The sequence below is a fragment of the Macrobrachium rosenbergii genome, chromosome 7 (genome assembly GCF_040412425.1).
Source record: "Macrobrachium rosenbergii isolate ZJJX-2024 chromosome 7, ASM4041242v1, whole genome shotgun sequence".
Classification (NCBI taxonomy): domain Eukaryota; kingdom Metazoa; phylum Arthropoda; class Malacostraca; order Decapoda; family Palaemonidae; genus Macrobrachium; species Macrobrachium rosenbergii.
This window is the reverse complement of record NC_089747.1, coordinates 31,060,741-31,078,557: the sequence shown is the minus strand read 5'-3', so window position 1 is coordinate 31,078,557 and position 17,817 is coordinate 31,060,741. Positions and strand designations below refer to the sequence as shown.

Sequence of the window (17,817 nt, the reverse complement as noted above, 5' to 3'; positions counted from 1 at the left end):
TTGAGACTCCCCGATACAAGTTGGGGAAGAAGATACACTTTCCATTCTTCGCACCTTCTTAGGACTCTGTGTTATAGTATTGAGTTCTGTTGATCTTGATCCCCCGAGTTCTTCAGATACGACACGGAGTTATGTTGCCGCAAAACAGAGCTACTACTCTGTTGCGCACCAGGACTGAAAAACACCTGAAGGCTTCCTTTACAGCCCTGTGTTCCTGAAGATTTATTGACTCCTCTCATTCCCGATCCCTCCAGAGGCCCGGAGCCTGGAATTCCTCCAAGGTTGCTCCCCAACCTTGATCTGAGGCATCTGAGTACAGATGAACGTTGGGAAGAGGGGAGTCGATAGACCTTCCGGGTGTCAGATGCGCTTCTTCTGAACACCACAGAAGGTCTGACAGTCAAGAATAGCTCCAGACTATAACTGCGTTCTTGTTGCAGAAGTCTCAGCAATTCCTGAGACATACCTGAAGAGAAATGCATCCAGAGACGAGACCCTGGAATTAAAAGAAAGAGAGAAGACATTCTCCTTAAGAGGCTTCTCCAAGCTGGTACCAGCTGTTCCCTGTTGGACAGGAACACCTCTACTTGCTGAAGGACCGACTGGATCCTCTCCAGGGTTGGTAAAAAAAACCTCAAAGGTTATAGATTGTGTTGGAACCAGTTGCTCACAGTTCACGTAGTGGAAGACCTTCAGACTGCTGTTGGAAGGGCATCCCTGTTAGTGTCCACCAGTTGCATCGGACTCAAAGTTTAGCCCTGACAAGAGGCGTTCTAGGTGTTTTTCACGGCATGTCTCAACCCCTGAAGAGATGTAGTGACAACAAGATGTCTCCTATTACGTCTAAAGGGGCTAGAGATTCTCCTCTCGGTGACATACGACAGTCACAGTCTCCGAGTGCTCAGCTCTGACTCCCGAGCGCCTGCTGTCTACCTCTGCGCGCTCAGCACCAGTTGCCAAGATTTTGGCATCAACTCCTGAGCACCCGGTGCCAATTCCCGAATGCTCAGCGCAGCGCCTATTCCAAAGTGACGTTATCTGTGCAATACTTGGCTTCCGCTCATGGACAGTTTTTTCTGCATCTTCCTGAGCTCCCGGCATCAGCCTTCCAGTGCCCGGAGCCAGTCCTTGCATGCCCAGCACCATTCTCGAGCACTCGACACTAATTCCCGAATGCTTGGCTCATTAGTACTCGATGACTACCGTTTTTTAGAACACTGTTTTCTTTCTTGAGCGCCAGTTCCCGATGGAGCACCTGGCTCTGGTTTTTTAAGTGACCGGTACCAGTCCCCGATAACCCGGCACCAATTCCTCAGTATCAGTCTCCTGGATCTGAGTGCCATGCGAAGAACATTCGTCTGCATATAGAGAGGTCCCCTTTTAAGTACCAGGCACCACCTCCATGCAGTTAGTCTCTAGGAGTCATGCTCTTTGCAGACAAGGACATTTATGTCCAGTATTTTTGAGCTTCATGAAGAAAGCTCCCTCCTCTGAGGCAGCAAGAGCACTGGCTAAGAAGATGGAAGACTTCCAGTTTATTGAGAGACACTGCCTCAGTTTGTCTCTGAATCCTGTCCTGTGTGGGTAAGGATGATTTGAGATTTTTTTAGGGATTTCCGCTCATTGCTTTGAAATCTCAAGAAGACAAAACTTGGGTGCTCTTTTACTACTGAGTGAGTCACACAATCGCATTCAGCCCTGTTATTTTTGCCTCCAGGCATACAGCCTCTCTTCCCTCAGGACACAGTTGAGAGAATTGTCTCTCTTCTGCAGAAGGATTTGTCTTGGTTTGACATACCCGCAGTTATGTCTGTGCCTAGGCATCTGTGTTTTTCACATATGTCTGCAGCCTGTACATGGTGTTAGCGAGTCCATTATAACTGAGTCTGCTCGGATCTCCAAGTGTCTGCCGACTGTCAAAGAGTCCGTAGGGTTAGCAGCTAGTCCGCATGGTTGTCTGCGAGTCAGGACAAGGATCTGCAAGTTCCCCTGGTTGTCTGCGAGTCTGTATAGTTGTCGGCAAATCTGCATGGCCTGCAACATCCCTTTTTTCTCTTAGAATAGAAGATGAAGTTCAGAATAGAGATGAACCAGACAATCCTGTCATCCATTCTCCAAGGGCATTTGGATGTAGACTTGGGTTATGCAGAAAGTATCCTTCCATGTCCCTGCCGGACCCTGGGAGTATCTCAAGTCCGTCTGGCGGGACAAGGTCCTCTAGTGCAAGGATCTGCGTTTTGGCCTCTATACTGCAAGCCTACTCTCGAGTTCTCACTCCTCTAGCATTTGACTTCATGTTCTGGAACATCAGTCTTTACCCGGATGACTGACCTCTCTGATTACCTTCAAAGGAAAGTGCATGGAGGTTTTTAACATTTGGGACAGGGAAACACAGCTGGACCCCTTGTTTACAGTACCCCCTTAGCTCCGAATTAGGTCAGACCTACAGTAGTGGTTGTCTGAATGTAAACCTTTGGAAGGGAAGTTCCTTCATACTACGAGCCAAGACCTAGTTTTCCATTCAAACGCCTAGGATCTGGGTTGTGGAGCCTGCTTAGAGAACCGGGTAGTTTCTGGGACATGGCCCTCGAAAGAACATAATACAGTATTCTCATTTCTGTCAGATAGTTAAAAGCTTTTCACTTATGACTTCTGCATATCGACCCTATTTCACTCCTAGGCTGTGGTAATCTTGTTACAAGACCACTGTCCTAAGTACATATATTCTCATCTCTGTCAGATAGCTGAAAGCTTTTCACTTAGGGCTTCAATGCTTCTCGACCCTATTTCTACCTAGACTGTGGTAATCTTGTTTCAAGACCACAGTCCTTAAGGATATGGAGAAGAAGGATGTAAGAAGGCTCTCTCTCTCTCCCCCACCAGTCAGCAGAGAACTCCTACGATGGGCATATCAAATCGAGTTTTCCAGTCACTCGACTTTTTCAGGGCAAACTAATTAGTTCCGGCGGACGCACTGAACCATCAGAAGCATGTCCTTCCTACCGAGTGGACCTTGGATCCCCTGGTCTGGCAGAATCTGTAGAATCTATGGGACAGGCCAATTTTAGCCCGGTTTGCTGCCTCAAGGAACCTTTGCCTGCCTCTCTTTGTTCTCCAATCCTAGACCCTCTTGCATGGGCAGCTAACACCATGCTGCAAGTTAGGTCCAACCTGGACCTTTATGCCTTTCCGCATTCCAACTCAGTCAAGGAAAGGCTGAACAAGGTTTCAGGCTCATTGCAATGTGACGATGAGTAATGGTTTCTGAACCAGATACGGTTGTTGGTGGGCTCTCCATGACTCCTTCCACAATCCGTATCTACTCAGACAACCTCACTTCAAAAGATACCACTAAGGGTGGGCCACTCTTTTCTCGGACAGATTTACAGACTGTCTGTCTAGGGGCTGGCTTGGAAGAAGTGAATTTTTCAAGACTGACTGCGGAGACTGTTGCAAGATGCAGATGTCAGTCTTCTTGCCATGTACTCCAAACTTAGTGGGCAGTCCTCCGATGATGGTGTAACGGTTATAACATCTCGTCTGTGAATTCCTCTTTAGCTCAGATAGTGGAACTCCTCCTAAACCTGAGGACTGCCAAGGGAGTTCTCTTCTTCCACCTTCAAGGGCATAAAGCAATGCTAGGCTTAATATGTAAACACAAAGGTCTAGTTTTATTTTCTAACCAAGATCTTAGCGACCTATTAAGTCTTTCAAGACTTCCAAGGCCCTTCTTTCAAGCCTCTCCATTCCACGTCTCTCACTTAACTAGAAAACTTTGTTCCTTGGAGGCCTAGCAAATGCCAAATGAGTTAGTGAGCTCCAGACTATAGACAAGTGAGCAGATTCTGCTCAGGGAGACAGTCTGTGTTTGAATGCTACATTTTCCAGGCCAAGAAAGAAACAGGATCCATGCTTTCTCCCTTAAATAATTGACGGATATCCCTGGCTCTGGGAGAGTGAGCGAAATGTCTAGTTTGAGCTTTCAGGTTTTACCTGAGAAAGCCTTGTAATCAGAGGGCCATCCATACCTAGGGTGTTTCGACAAGATCCTGTCTCACCCTCTGTCTATGAAAGCATTGTCTTCATCACCAATGAATGATTTGCCTATCTGTTAAGGGAAAGCTAAGATACCAGAATAGCCTCTGCCTCATTAGCTTTCAGGCTCATTATGTCACTCACTTCTGTTTGGCAATCGGGCCAGTGGAAGTGTAATAGTTCTTCACTTCTAAATTTTTTCTTGAAGTCAAAACAGTGTTTAAAAATTTTGCATTACCTTGGGACCATTATTAGCAATTGGCATGGCACTGAGGGAGGAAGCAGAGGATTTTCTCCTATCTCTTCACCTTGTAGTAAGGTGCCGAATTTTTGGGGGAGCCAGGGGCTACAATGTATCTGGAGCACCCACCACTCTCAGTGGATGGGGAGTTGTTTATTTTCAGTGTAGGTGACAAAGTTGTTTGGTTGTTTTTATTTTTTGGTACTGCGCCCAGGGCAAGGGCACTTTGCAGTGCTTTGCCAGCCAAAAGAATACTCCTTCTCTGCAAAGCTTCCACTTAAGTAGAGGCTATCCTCAGCTATACTGCCGTGCCACTACAAGTTGAAATGGGCACCAACCAGAAGCAGTATTTTCCTGTAATGACTCTCGTAGTTGATAAGAAAACGACAAGCATTGTTTTCCAGTGCTAGAAACTTTGTCTGTTTCAAATTCATTACATAATGTTTTGGAATGGAATATGTCCATGTATCCCACATCCTGTCAATATGGGATTCAGCTATGTAGTTACTGTACTTGGTAAGTTACTTATAGAAAAATGGAATTTTTATAATAAAATAAAGTTTTATATACACTAACCAAGTAATTACAAAATCGAAGCTCACCTTCCTCCCCTCTGATAGACATAAGGGCAGAAACAGAATGAGGTTGTCTGCTAAGTTGTTCCTAGTATTCCCGTTAGTGGGTGGGACTGGTCACCTACACTAAACAATTGGAGCGCTGCTGCAAATTTCAAATTTAGGCTGCTGCACGAGGGGAAAGTATGGCTATGTAATTATTTGGTAAGTATATATAAAACTTTATTTTATAAAAATGCCATATTCAGCCACGTGGTAGAGTTAGTTTTTGATAGCAAATTCAATGGTGTGCTTGCATGTGTGTTACCGTATTTTATTATTTTATTTCTGAAGAAAGTTTCTAGCGCTAGTGCTAATAAGCGTAATGTTTCTGCCATAGCTTGTTCTTTTCTCCAGCCCATCAAGCACATAGACGTCACCCATGAGGTAGGTAGAGTTATGTACAGTATACAGCACTACATGCATGTAAATTTCTTTTTGTTTTTTTTTTCATTATAATTAATATGCAACAATTGACTATATTAAAAAGACTTATTGTGCGTTGAATAATTTATTGTACGTTGTACTTGTATTAGCTTTTTTGGCTTTATAGGGTGTCTAGGTTATTTTTTAAAGTGCTTATTGGACCTAGGTAATTTTTTGACTTGAGTCATGTGTCTTGGAGTGAATTAATGACTCAGTGTGAGGTATTACTGTACAAAAACCAGAGCCTTTCATAAATTCAGTGCACTTCAATGATGAGGTAAGACTTGTGAGGGGTATTCCCCCACTCACCCCACATAATCACTAATTAACAACCTAGATTCTAAGTTCAACACCTGTGTCCCAGCTCTGGTTTATATACCTAGGAAAAATACCAGTTACTTTAAAAATTTCATCTCCTCTCTAAACTAATTTTCTCTTTGGGAAAACCAGATTGTAAATTGTAATTAATATTTAATGAAAATTGCATTTTGGAAAATAGAGCAACATGATGAGCTAACTTAATTCCTCTTTCTCTTCCAGATAAATGATGTGTTCTCTAAAAATCCTTTCAATTCACAAAAGTAAAATTTTAAGGATAGGACCATATCAGTTAAGGGTGAGAAGAGGGAAAACAAGCTATTTTTCCACCCTATCTGCTGATGATCCTAGCAAACAAAACTGTGTGTCAACCACCAAAGTAAAGTTAAAACCCCCATGGAATATTGTGTTTTTTGGAACTGATGACTTTGCAGTTGAGAGTCTTGATGCACTTTGTAAAGGGAGAGAAAGGTAATGAAATATACTGTACATTTGTATCCAAATTTACTATTATGTAGATTTATCTTGGATTTTGTCATTCTTAGAAGTTAACAAATATGCATATTGTATGTATATATATATATATATATATATATATATATATATATATATATATATATATATATATATATATATATATATATATATACATACACAGGGTGTTTCAAAATTAGAGCCCCCCTCTACAGCATAAACTAAAATTGATATGGACAAAAACAAAAGTAATTCAGAACAGGTATTTGTTTAAGTTTCTCTCTGAGTATTTAATATTTTGTGTGGTCTCTGTCTGCCTGTACCACAGCCTGCATTCTTGAGGGGTATGATTTCAGCAAATCGCAAAAAAGCTGAGACTCAAACTCCATTTCCCTGAGCACTTCGGTCACCTCTCTTCGCAGGTCTTCGAGGCTTGGTATACCATCATAGTTCACTGTGTGTGCTTCAGCAGGATCCTTTAAGATACTACCAATGTTTTCACACACATTAAGGTCAGGAGAGCTACCTGGAAATTCACTTGACTAGAAGAAATTGATACCAGTGTTTCGAAGCAGCTCCTGTGTCTGAAGAGCCTTGAAACTTGGTGTCCTATCATGCAAAAATGTACTCCACCAGTAAGCACAGTTTCTCTGAAGTATTCGCCATTCCATGACTGTCCTTTTTCTTTGATGATCCACATTAACCGTTTGGCTGTGAAACAGAAAAATTCCCAAACATTCAGGAAATTTCACAACTTGGCGATAGCGCATGTCGTCGCTGATATCATCCAACTTTGCAGCCCAAATGATGTCATTTTTATGATTTGGCTTCCTGACTGTGTAAATGAAGAATTCATCTGATGCGGCAACATGGAGAAAGTCAGCTTCATCCCAATCTTTAAGAAATGAACCACAAAACCATGCACGGTCTTCTCTCTGTTGCTGAGTGATGTTGGGCTTGCTGATAACATGAAATGGCATGATACGAGATTTTTTCAACTCACGATATACAGCACTATAACTTCTCTTCTTTCCCCTTTTTGTTTCTAGTTCAAGCACCAATTTACATAAAGACTTTCTTGGTCTACCCACTGCCTCAGCTATGATGTCTTTTGACTCCTGAGAAAGGACTTCAGGCCCTCCAAGATTGTCACTCTTTTTGCGATGACAGTCATATGGACTTTTGTTCCTTTAACAAAGAATTCATCTCTTTTAATGTACTTAGCTATCCAGGAACATGAAATGAAGGATGCGCCAGCATCCCTGGCCTCTCTGAAGGTTATAGCCCGGATTCGGTCAATCCATCTGATTTCCTCCAAGTCGTTAGCCATGGCTGTATCTAACTCCGTCACTCAGTCTGAAAATAAGAAATGTAAAATGAAAAATAGCTTAATAGAAACTTAAAATAATGTACTTGGAGATAGGCTATAGCAGAAAACTTGATAACTTTCCATGTGTTCTGTGGAGGGGGCCTCTAACTTTGAAACACCTGGTACAGTAAACCCCCGTATTTGCAGACTTGCCTATTCGCGTATTTCTCTGTGGAACATATATACAGTACACATTATTCGCAGAAAATTTGCCCATTCGCTGTATTTTTCACAGAAATATTTGCTAATTACTGTATTTTCATATAATTTTCATGACTAAATGCACTTTTTGTGATATAACTATTAAAATACTCAGGTATAAGCATTGTTTGAGTTTTTTTTGTTTGAACTATCAAAATGAGCAGTTCTAAGTGTTTTTAGAGGAGTTTTAAGTATTCGCGGATTTTAGCTTCGTGGGGGAAGGGGTGTGGTGTGCATCCCCTGCGAATACGGGCGGTTGACTGTATATAATATATACATATTTGTTATTCTATAAAAAGGTATTTAATAGGAACAGTAACAGCAGAGTGGCATCACCTCTGTTGCATAAGAAATGTTTTTACAGGATAGTTTTTCATCCTTAATTTTAGGGGCCTTATTGGGAAAATAGATGTTGTTACAGCTCCGGTGAAGAAAAACTCTCCAGTTCTGCAGTACTGTCAGAAAGAAAATATACCTGTTATCCACTGGCCTACAGAAGTTCCAAAGGGGATATATGATGTTGGCACAGTGGTTTCATTTGGTCATCTCTTGACACCTGCAATCATTGATGCCTTTCCTATGTGAGTTTTAATTGATTTTGCACTGATGGTTTTTGTATTTTTAAGTTAAAAAAATCACTTATTATTTAAATAATTTGAAAATGCATGTGTCTCTTAAGTAGCATGTACAGTATATCCATTTTGGGGTAATGGCAAGTAAAGTTTGGAATGCAATTCACAAACAGCCCCAGGAAATTTAGAATGTCAGTGAATGAGAAAATGGGATTTGAAAAAAAATGTGAATTTGTTCTTAACATTGAAAATTGAAACTAGAGAAAGTAAATTTTAATAAAAATAAAAGACAAAACTAATGAAGCTGAAGGGATGATAGAGTGGTTAGTACTTGGTGATTTTGGTAGAGCAACAACTTGTACTGTTTTTTAATACAGTAGTGTTGGTATTAGTAAATATAACTAGAGAGGAAAAGATACTGATAAAAGTGGTTTAATTGTTTCAGTTACTCTTTCAGGATACTTACTGTTATGAAAATGCAAACTGTAGAACAAGCTGGTAACAGGGTAGTTAAGTGGTTTGCATAATGGAGGGGTGAGGGGCATGAGGGTGTATGTGGCTTCAAGTCCTCTGTTAGGTGGATTCCAATAATTACTGCCATTGGGGTGGGAGATGTGGCTATCAAGGTTTTGGTAGAAAAAGAGGGTGAGAGTATTAGCCTACCACTTCCTCTTCCCTGCCCCCAAATCCTTCTTTGCCCCATCTAGGTATACACTGCTCTCTTGGCCAAGAAGCAGGTATGTGCAGGAAGGTGAGTGATCAATACACCTCCCCTTAACATGTTAACTGCTTCAGTCTGCTTTTGCTGCATCCACCAGGAGTTCAACGCTGCTGAGCCTACTTTGGCAGTCATTCTTCATGTAGGAGATACCTCTGCGGCATGGATCACAGCTACTGGTCCTGTAATGGAGATCAAGACAAGGGCAGTGGGCATGGGGAAGAACCATAAGCACTTCCTTCCTCCTCCTTGAACTCTTCCTCTTCCCCTTCTTCCTCCTGGAACTCTTCCCCTTCCCCCCCACCCCCTCCTGGAGCTCTTCCCCCTTGTCTTCTCTTTCTTATATAGAAAGAAAAAGAGAGATTCCACAGAATCTTAAGTAAGCTCTTTCCCTGCTTGGGGAAGGTGATGATGTCTGTCTGCCAAAGAATTAACTTGACACCCCCAATTAACCTGTTCTCCTTGAACATGAGGAATGCTTGCCATTTGTGTTTCACCAGATGCACAAGTGGTAAGCCAGCATTAACCCTGCACTCATTGTGGTAATGGGCACAGCAGGTCTCCATTTTGCAGTGCTGAAGGTTAATGGAGTGATATATTCGTGTGCGATTTGGCTGCATTCTCGCTTCCTATGGTTTACCACAGGCCCCGGATTGTGCATACACTATAGAGCCTTGCCCTCTGTCACAGAGATGAAACTTTGTTGGTGATGACTTGGATGAGATGCTTTGTGCCTAGTGTGAGCCTTTAACTACTTTTAAAAGGAATCAGTCTCCTTAGGCCAGAATGGGATAGGTTTTTTGTTAGCATGGCAAGCACAAGAAGGAGTTGTACAGGAACACCCTCTCTGTTTGGCTTTGTGAAGTAGTCAAATGGGCTTACAACTCAGTTAGTGAGGCTGCTATTCATTTATTTCTTTTGGAGGAATGTTTTGATTTTTCCGGTTATGAGGGCACATTTTTGGAAACATCAGACACCCTCTACCTCATTCTGCCTGAGGATGTCACCCACAAGTCTTTGGACACCTCTTTTGTACCTGAGGTGGCTGCTCAAACACGTTGTGAAGGCATCCAATTCCATCCAGATAGAAAAGTGTCTCACCCAAATACTTAGCTTCATACCACTCTGCCCTAGCAGAGCAACAACTAAGGCCAAGTACCTGCCGGATTAGATTATTATGCATGTACAGTGAGGTCAAATTATATGGAATGAATCTTACCTGCTGTTAAAGTTGGCTTATATCTTCCTGCCATTAAGTGTGATCTGCATTAAAAAAACATAACGCTTGGCTAACCCGCTAGGACTGTCTATAATCACCTGTTTCCCACCAGGTGGTGCTGGAATGTTTACATTCGTCAGAATTCTTCATGCTGTGTCCTTATACAGACAGTATGAATTGGCGTTAGTAATAATTTTGATGATTTCTGGCTGATTTTCTCCTGTACAGTATTGTGCTTGCTTTCTGTTTTGGCATAGTGTCATTTACAACAAGCAGAGATGAAAGTATTAGGCTACCTGTATATAGGAAAGAATTTGTGGGAACCGAATGTTTTGGTTGTACATGACAGCCATGTATGTATTAGCCTAGCTATTGAGGTGCGAGTGTGGTTTTCTTGATGAAGATAATGAGTGATCTGATGAGAGGATGAAAATCTTGTTAAGTATTGGAAGATGCTAGAGGCCGATAGATTACATAAACAGTCGTTAGGGCACACCATAAGCCTACTCAGTCTTTTTCTTTTGTCTTCCAGTGTTGCTTCTCTTCCTCCTCCTCCATTAGCCTACCTGTTAGCCTAGGTTAATTCCTCTTTCACTCCTTCTGCTCCACCTTCTTGCTCCCTATGTGGTTCAGGAGAAAAATAATAGGTAATTGAGAAATATTCTTTTATTAGGGTTAGAAATTTGACCATATATATTAGGGCTTAAGATTGCCCCTGCAAGAGAGGTGTTGGAGCTGTGGTGTCTGTCTGTAGCCCACCCTTTGGACTACCTTTGGTCTGTTGGTCTTCTCCGTGGACAGGGAACCATGGGGTGTCTTGGGACCAAGGTCTTTGTCCTTCACCACCTCTCTCAACCGTCTCTCCGGTTTGAACGACGCATTCTCCGGATGAGTTATATTTGGTAGTTTAGCACTCGCATTCACCAACTTGCACATCATCCATTTTGGAGAGAGTGGTAGTGATGTATTTGAACTTGTAGAGTTATTTAGGGATACAGACATACAGATGCTCCTCTACTTACGAATGAGGTACATTCCAAATGGCTGTTCATAAGTTCATTTTGTTTGTAAGTTCAACTTGGTATACGCAAAGTCAATACATACAGAACTATTTATGGTTTTTTATACTAAAACCCAATACTAGTACTGTTACTGTATTTATAGGGCATTTTATTAATACATATGATATATAAAACCTAACATCAAACAAATTATGATAATACAGTAGTACAGTAAAGTACATGTACAGTTTTCTTACCTTTGAAGCTGGTGTTGTAGGTTTGTCGTGATGGATGATGAGAGGGGGAGGGTGATGTGGAATTAATACAGGGGTGGTGGGTCATCAACATCCTCATTTTCTTCAATTTCTTCGGCAAGGATTTCTTCAGGAAGTATTTCTTCATCACTTTCTTCTTCATTTAGGGAGGAAGCAGTCATTGGAAGTGGGAAGGCTCTTGAGGTTGAAGGCACTGGTTTAAAGAATTTGTCTATGGAAGTTTGCATTATTTGTCTTTTCTTTTCTTCATATATGATACGATAACACTGGAAGCATTTGGCTCTTGTTGCTACTTTTGAGAATCTCTCAACATTGAGGTCCTGATTCTCAAAAAGAGTCAACACTTTTTCTAGAAGAGAAAATCCCTTGGCCATCAATTTTGCTTTAAACTTCTTTAAGGGAACAAGTTCTTTTTCTTCATGTTCTTTTGTTTTTTGCATTTCTTCCAGTTCCATCAAATCCTCATTCGTCAACTCCTCTGAATGACTGTCAAAGAGGTCTTGAAAATCCTCTTCCTGTATGTCAAGCTGTAACTTTTCACTTATGTCAATGAGACTGTGAAGTAATTTACAAACTGTGGACATAAAGCCTTCCATACTCCGTTCATGTTGATGTCAGTTTGTTCATGCCATGCAGCATCAATGTTCTTTACACAATTGTAAATGTTGTAACCCTTCCAGAATTCATGTAAGGTCACATACGCATCATTTTTATCCTTTATTACTTGCCTATATGTATGGTGAATGTAGTATTTTTTAAAATTTGCTTTTAGGCCCTAATCCATTGGCTAATTGAGTGAAGTTGTGTTAGGGGGTTAAATAAACAACTTGAACATGTGGATGGAAATCATGTAAGTGCAGTGGGTGACCAATGGCATTATCTAAAAGGAATGTTATTCTCTCTGCAGTACAGCTTGACTACGGGGGTAAAGTCATGAAAAAACGAGTCCTCAAATACAGAAAGAGTCACCCAGGCTTTCTTATTGGACATCCAGATTATGGGTAGAGAACTCTGTGATATTTTTCAGTGCCTGTAGATTTCCTGCATGATAGACGAGGAGAGGTTTTAGCTTCATGTCTCCTGAACAATTGGCACCCAGCAGTAACATTAGCCTATCCTTCGCCTCCTGAAATCCTGGCATCATCTCTCCACAGCTGATGTATTTTTTCTGGCCTTTTTTTCCAGAAAAGGCCTTTCTTGTCAATATTAAAAATTTGCTGAGGGGTATAACCTTCCTCATCAAGTATTTCCTTGAGCGCCTTGGGAAATTTTTTGTGTGCTGCTTTGTCAGTGCTAACTGACTCAACGTTTTTTGATGAAATAAAACCACCCATAACTTGCAGCAAGTGTTCATCTTTAGCACTTTCGCCAGCCTTAGCCTTCAAGTTATCAAAAAGGTTTTTAGCCTTTTCGTGAATGAGCATGAGGCTAATTGGTACACATCTTTGTCTCTGGTGTTCCATCCAGACCCCCAAAAGTTTTTCCATTTCTTTTACCACCCTCCCCTTCTCTTACTTATAATTATCGACTGCATTGGCACAGCACTTTTCATGTGGTCCATAATTTTGTCTTTGTTCTTCAAAATTGTGCCGATAGTTGAATGATTCGCACTGTAATGGTGCACTATGTCAAGCATTTTTTCACCACTTTCTAACTTCTTTATTATTGCCATTTAGTTTCCATTGAGATGTCTTGCTGCTTTTTAACACTACCTCTTTCATCACTGGCCTTGTGCTTGCCTGTAGCCACGATAGATGATGGATGCGGTAAATATTTACAGCCAGTCCCCAGTTATCAGTGGGGTTCCATTCCTGATAGCATGATGATAACCGAAAATCACCGACAAGTGAAAATCACCAACAACCGAAAATCGATGATAATAGCGCTGATCCTCGGTTATCAGCACCAGTATCTGGTTGTTAGCGCCGATAACTGGGGATCAGCACTGCCGATAACCGAGGATCAGCACCAATAACTGGGAATCGGTGTCGAAAATCCAGTTATCGTTGTCGCTAGACAAGCGCCGTAAAACCAGATTGCTGATAACTGGGGACTGCCTGTAATGATAAAATCAGACAAATGAATTGTTGCACAGTAGATGAAGTATCAGCACTAGCATAGGTGCAAAAATCTGGGATGCTTAGTGGCATGAGTTACAGTGCTGTTCAGCATCAACAGCAGCAGAAATTGTAACTAAGTCGAGGCAGACCCTCATAACAAAATTAGCACTTGCGGGTTGCAGCCCGGAGTGCTCTGAACAAAAATTGAATTTATGAGCACGGATGTTCATATCTCTGAAAGTTCGCAAGTAGAGGAGCACCTGTATTATCTTTACCTCAGTAGTTCTGAGCCGTCTGTCAGTTCTTCAATTATCATTTATCCCTGGTATTGTCCTCCAAGCAGACGATAACCATCTCCCTTCTTATTCAGTTTCCCCTCTATCACCTTGTATTTGTCACCTTGTGACAATTATTCCTTTGCTTAGTAGTGGCTCTTCCTCTTCCGCTGCTTATTTATCTAGGATGAGTTAGCCTGGTGAGAGAACAGCTCTCGCTTCTCGGCAGTCGCCTCTTAAGCTCTGTGCAGACTGCTCTGACTGTCATCACGGTTATGTGGTGACATCATGCAAGATCCCTCTGCCTTCCCCACCCAGTCATCCGGTACCCACTACCAGCATTCTATGATGTCATTGCTGATGTTCCGTGGTATGTCACCTTCTCTGGTATTTTTTGCCTTATTATCATTGTCTGTAGGTTGCCATTTTCTTCCAACTCGGTTCCTTCGTTTAGACTTTAGGGTTTTAACTGTGATATGGTTTATTTAAGTAGTACATAGCTCGTGTTGTTCTGTTTTCACTTCCTTTTTCCGAAGATGATTCCATTGACTGGTGCTCTTTAGTTTACTTCTACCTCAGCTCCTGTTAAAACGAATAAGAAGTTAGCACTGATTATGTTGAAGTGCAATATTATGGAAGTAGAGCCTTTGGGAAATGGAGCGCATGTTGCTGGCTTAATCTGAACAACAGAGGTGATCTCAGAAGTGCATCCTGTAATGCTGGTTCTAGGATGCTACTACCTGTACATCTGTTTCCAGTTTTTTAAGCTGTTTAGAGCTGGGTTAGGACTTAGATACGATATAAGTATTTTCACCTTCCTCTGCTCAACTTGCAAGTTTCAAGTTCTTGGACCAAAGAAGTGAGGATTCCTCTAATTGGTAATTCGTTTTGGCCTAATTGAGATGACAGTACCTTTGAATTCAGTTTCATGTTCTTAGCACTACAGCTCAATTACTGCAAGAGTAATACGTACATATACGTGAATATTGTATATACAGTATACTGTATGTATGTATATGCAGGTAGTCCCTGGGTTATGGCTGTTTCAGCCTATGGCGTTCCATACTTACGGCGCTTTTTCAAATATATTAATAAAAAAATCAGTTCTGGGTTATGGCTGATGTTCCGAAGTTACGGCACCATAAGTTCTGTAACTCACCGGCTCTATAACGCGGTGAAAAAACCGGCTTAGGGAGTTGTAGCCACCCGGAGGGTTCACTATAAGGAGGTCCCTCCTATGGGAGGTTCACTATAAGGAGGGCCCTCCTATGGGAGGGTTCACTATAAAGAGGTCCTCCTATGGGAGGGTTCACTATAAAGAGGTCTCTCCTATAAGGTGGGGAGAAAACTGGTTTATTACGAGGGCAAAGGATACAAACCTGTCTCTTTCTCCAGGCTTACATAAATTCTCTCTCTCTCTCTCTCTCTCTCTCTCTCTCTCTCTCTCTCTCTCTCTCTCTCTCTCTCTCTCTCTCTCTCTCTCTCTCTTTTCTTACGATGTTCCAGGTTATGGAAATTTCCAGCTTACGGCACGCCGCTGGAACGGAACCCCCACCGTAACCCGGGGACTGGTTGTACATATTTATGTAATGTTTATACATACATATTATTAGGTTTTTACCTGGGAAGGGATGTGGAACTTATCATGGTACCTTCAGTTCTGACTACAGTGTTAATTCAGATAAAACATACAAGGAAAAACTTAAGCTGAAAGCTGCCTTTCTTCAATAGGGAAAGTTGCAGATAAACACTTAGGGTCAGTTAAAATCACTTATATTTACAGTTAACAATCAAATCAGAAGAATGGGGAATTTCAAAAACCAGACAGGTAAAACAGAGTTCGGTCAGACAACTAAATTTACAGCAATTTAAATAAAAACAGAATGGGAAAATCCACTTCGAAGAACACTGTTGGGTGAGGGGCAGTGGTTAGGACCATGGTGCAAGCACAAGATGAACAATTGATTCCACAGCCAGCAACTCCATCTGCAATTGAGAATGCTATTGGTTACTAACAAAAACTAGGTAGCATGATTAAAGAGGATCAAGGGGGTGCATAGAAGGTGCCAAAGCAACTCAATTTTAGGCACTGGTAAAGACTATCAAAGGATACCGTTTTACATTGCATTGAGTTCTGCATCATGCTGACTGGAATATTGCTCACTTTTTAAAGTTTGAAGAGGAAATTTCAATCTTCCTATCATGGTTTTCGATGAAATTTAGATGTAGTCCCCCAGATTTTAACAAAACCTCAGTTTGAGCCTTTTGATAAGGCATCACTTAAGAACTTTGAAGACACCTTTCTTTTAGCTCTTGCTGCGGCAAAGTGTGTTAGTGAGTTCCAAGCCCTTTCTTGTATGTGGGCTTTGTTCTAGTGGCAATCTCTCTTTTCTTTCATTGCTTCGAGAAAAGATACAGAAACAAAATCCCTTCTGAGATTTGTGACAGTGCCTAATTTAACTGCTTTGGTAGGCAATGCTGAAATGGCTTTCTTATGTCCAGTTAGAACTCTTAAGGGTTTATACTGTATTAGTGAGCTTCAAACCCAATCTTGTAGTGGCAACCTCTCTCTTTTCTTTCATTGCTTAGAGGAAAGATTAGAAGTGAAAACCCTTCCCAGATTTGTGACAGTGCCTAATTCAACTGCTTTGGTAAGCAAGGAAGAAATTGCAGTCTTATGTCCAGTTAAAATGCACCAGGGTTTACCTAGACAGATATAAACCTTTAAGAGGAGAAGTTAAGTATTTATCTGTGGAGTTAGGGGACCGAACACTCCTATGTCCAAAATTCTTAAGTTAATGCACACAGTTGATTCCTGAGCTGTAACCATTTTTTGAAATAATTCTCATGACTTCCGAACCTTAAGTGTCTATTTTCTTTCAAACCTTTCACTAGAGAAGGTTGTCATGCAGCTCAGGGGAGATGTAACTGTTGTTGACTCATATTTGTGAAATGTTGCAATTGGCATGAGGTTTAAAACCCTTAGTCGTATCATTGTGGTGGGGACGCTTTCCCCTGAACCAAATATGATAGTAACCTTGCTTTCTATCTTATCGTTATTTGTTAGGAAATCCTGCTATCGAATTTTGGGAGCATGAAGGTACACATTGATGTATAGGAGCGCACCTTCATATATGAAGGTGGTAGTTGTCTTTAGTTTTGGACTATCTGTTATGGGCTTTTGACTCAGGCACAGGAGTCACTAGTACTCTATGAGATAGAGTCCTTTTTTTCCCCTGTAGGTATCCTCTGACAAGGGCATTACTTCCTCTTGTGGTTCCATTGTCTGCCAGTAACGATCAAACGACAGGCAGGAATATTGAGAAGCTTTTTTCCCCCCTCATTAAAAAGCTTTAAGTTCGCTTGGCTGAACATTGTTTCTCTGGCCGCACTAACCCGCCATCCTCATTCAGTGTGGTAGTCAGCTAACTCTAACAGTAAGTAAGATTCATTCCAAAATTATTTGGATACTTACTGTTAAAGTGGAAACCCACCCAGCCTCCCCTCATCTTGGTGGGTGGTCATGAAGAATTCTGACAAGAATGTAAATATTCCATTGCCACCTGGTGGGAAACAGGTGATTACAGAGACAGTCCTAGCTGGTTAGCAAAGCGTTATTTTTTTTTTAATGGTACGAAGAAGTAAGCTAATTTTAACAGTAGGTAAGTATCCAAATAATTAATTTTATCATGAAAATTTTCATTAATTATGTGCAAACACAGCTTTTAATGTATTTATTGAAAATTTTTTGTTGTTCCCACAGGAACACAAATCGTCTCCTAATATGTAAAAGTATGTATGATGTAGGAAAAGCTGGAATTGGTCATGGAAGCTTGGTAACAGATCTTGCTGTGTTCTGACTGACCATCAAGTTGAAACATCTTCCGTCTTTTTTATAGTATGTGTGGTGTTTGCACTTTTTGTTCAATGTGGATTTGAATAAGAAAAGTTAACAACAAAAAGTGTGAAGGATCCTTTATGCCCTTGGTGTTAGTGTAACCAGTTTTATTGTTCTGCAT

The 17,817-nt window shown here is 41.2% G+C and overlaps 1 protein-coding gene across 9 annotated transcripts in view; it reads left to right on the top strand.

Annotated features, from left to right (window-relative positions):
* The window catches only part of LOC136840273 (methionyl-tRNA formyltransferase, mitochondrial), a 117,868-nt gene that overhangs the window by 11,607 nt on the left and 88,444 nt on the right, over nucleotides 1-17,817 (top strand). For 7 of the 9 annotated variants that reach the window (XM_067106937.1, XM_067106935.1, XM_067106934.1 and 4 more), the window contains exons 2-3: nucleotides 5,857-6,105; nucleotides 8,068-8,259. In XM_067106937.1, coding sequence (XP_066963038.1) covers nucleotides 5,861-6,105; nucleotides 8,068-8,259 — 437 coding nt within the window. In that variant the 5' untranslated portion in view covers nucleotides 5,857-5,860. Of the gene's footprint in view, nucleotides 1-5,092; nucleotides 5,278-5,856; nucleotides 6,106-8,067; nucleotides 8,260-17,817 lie in introns of those variants that run through there. The other 2 variants (XM_067106933.1, XM_067106936.1) reach the window with 2 other exon arrangements.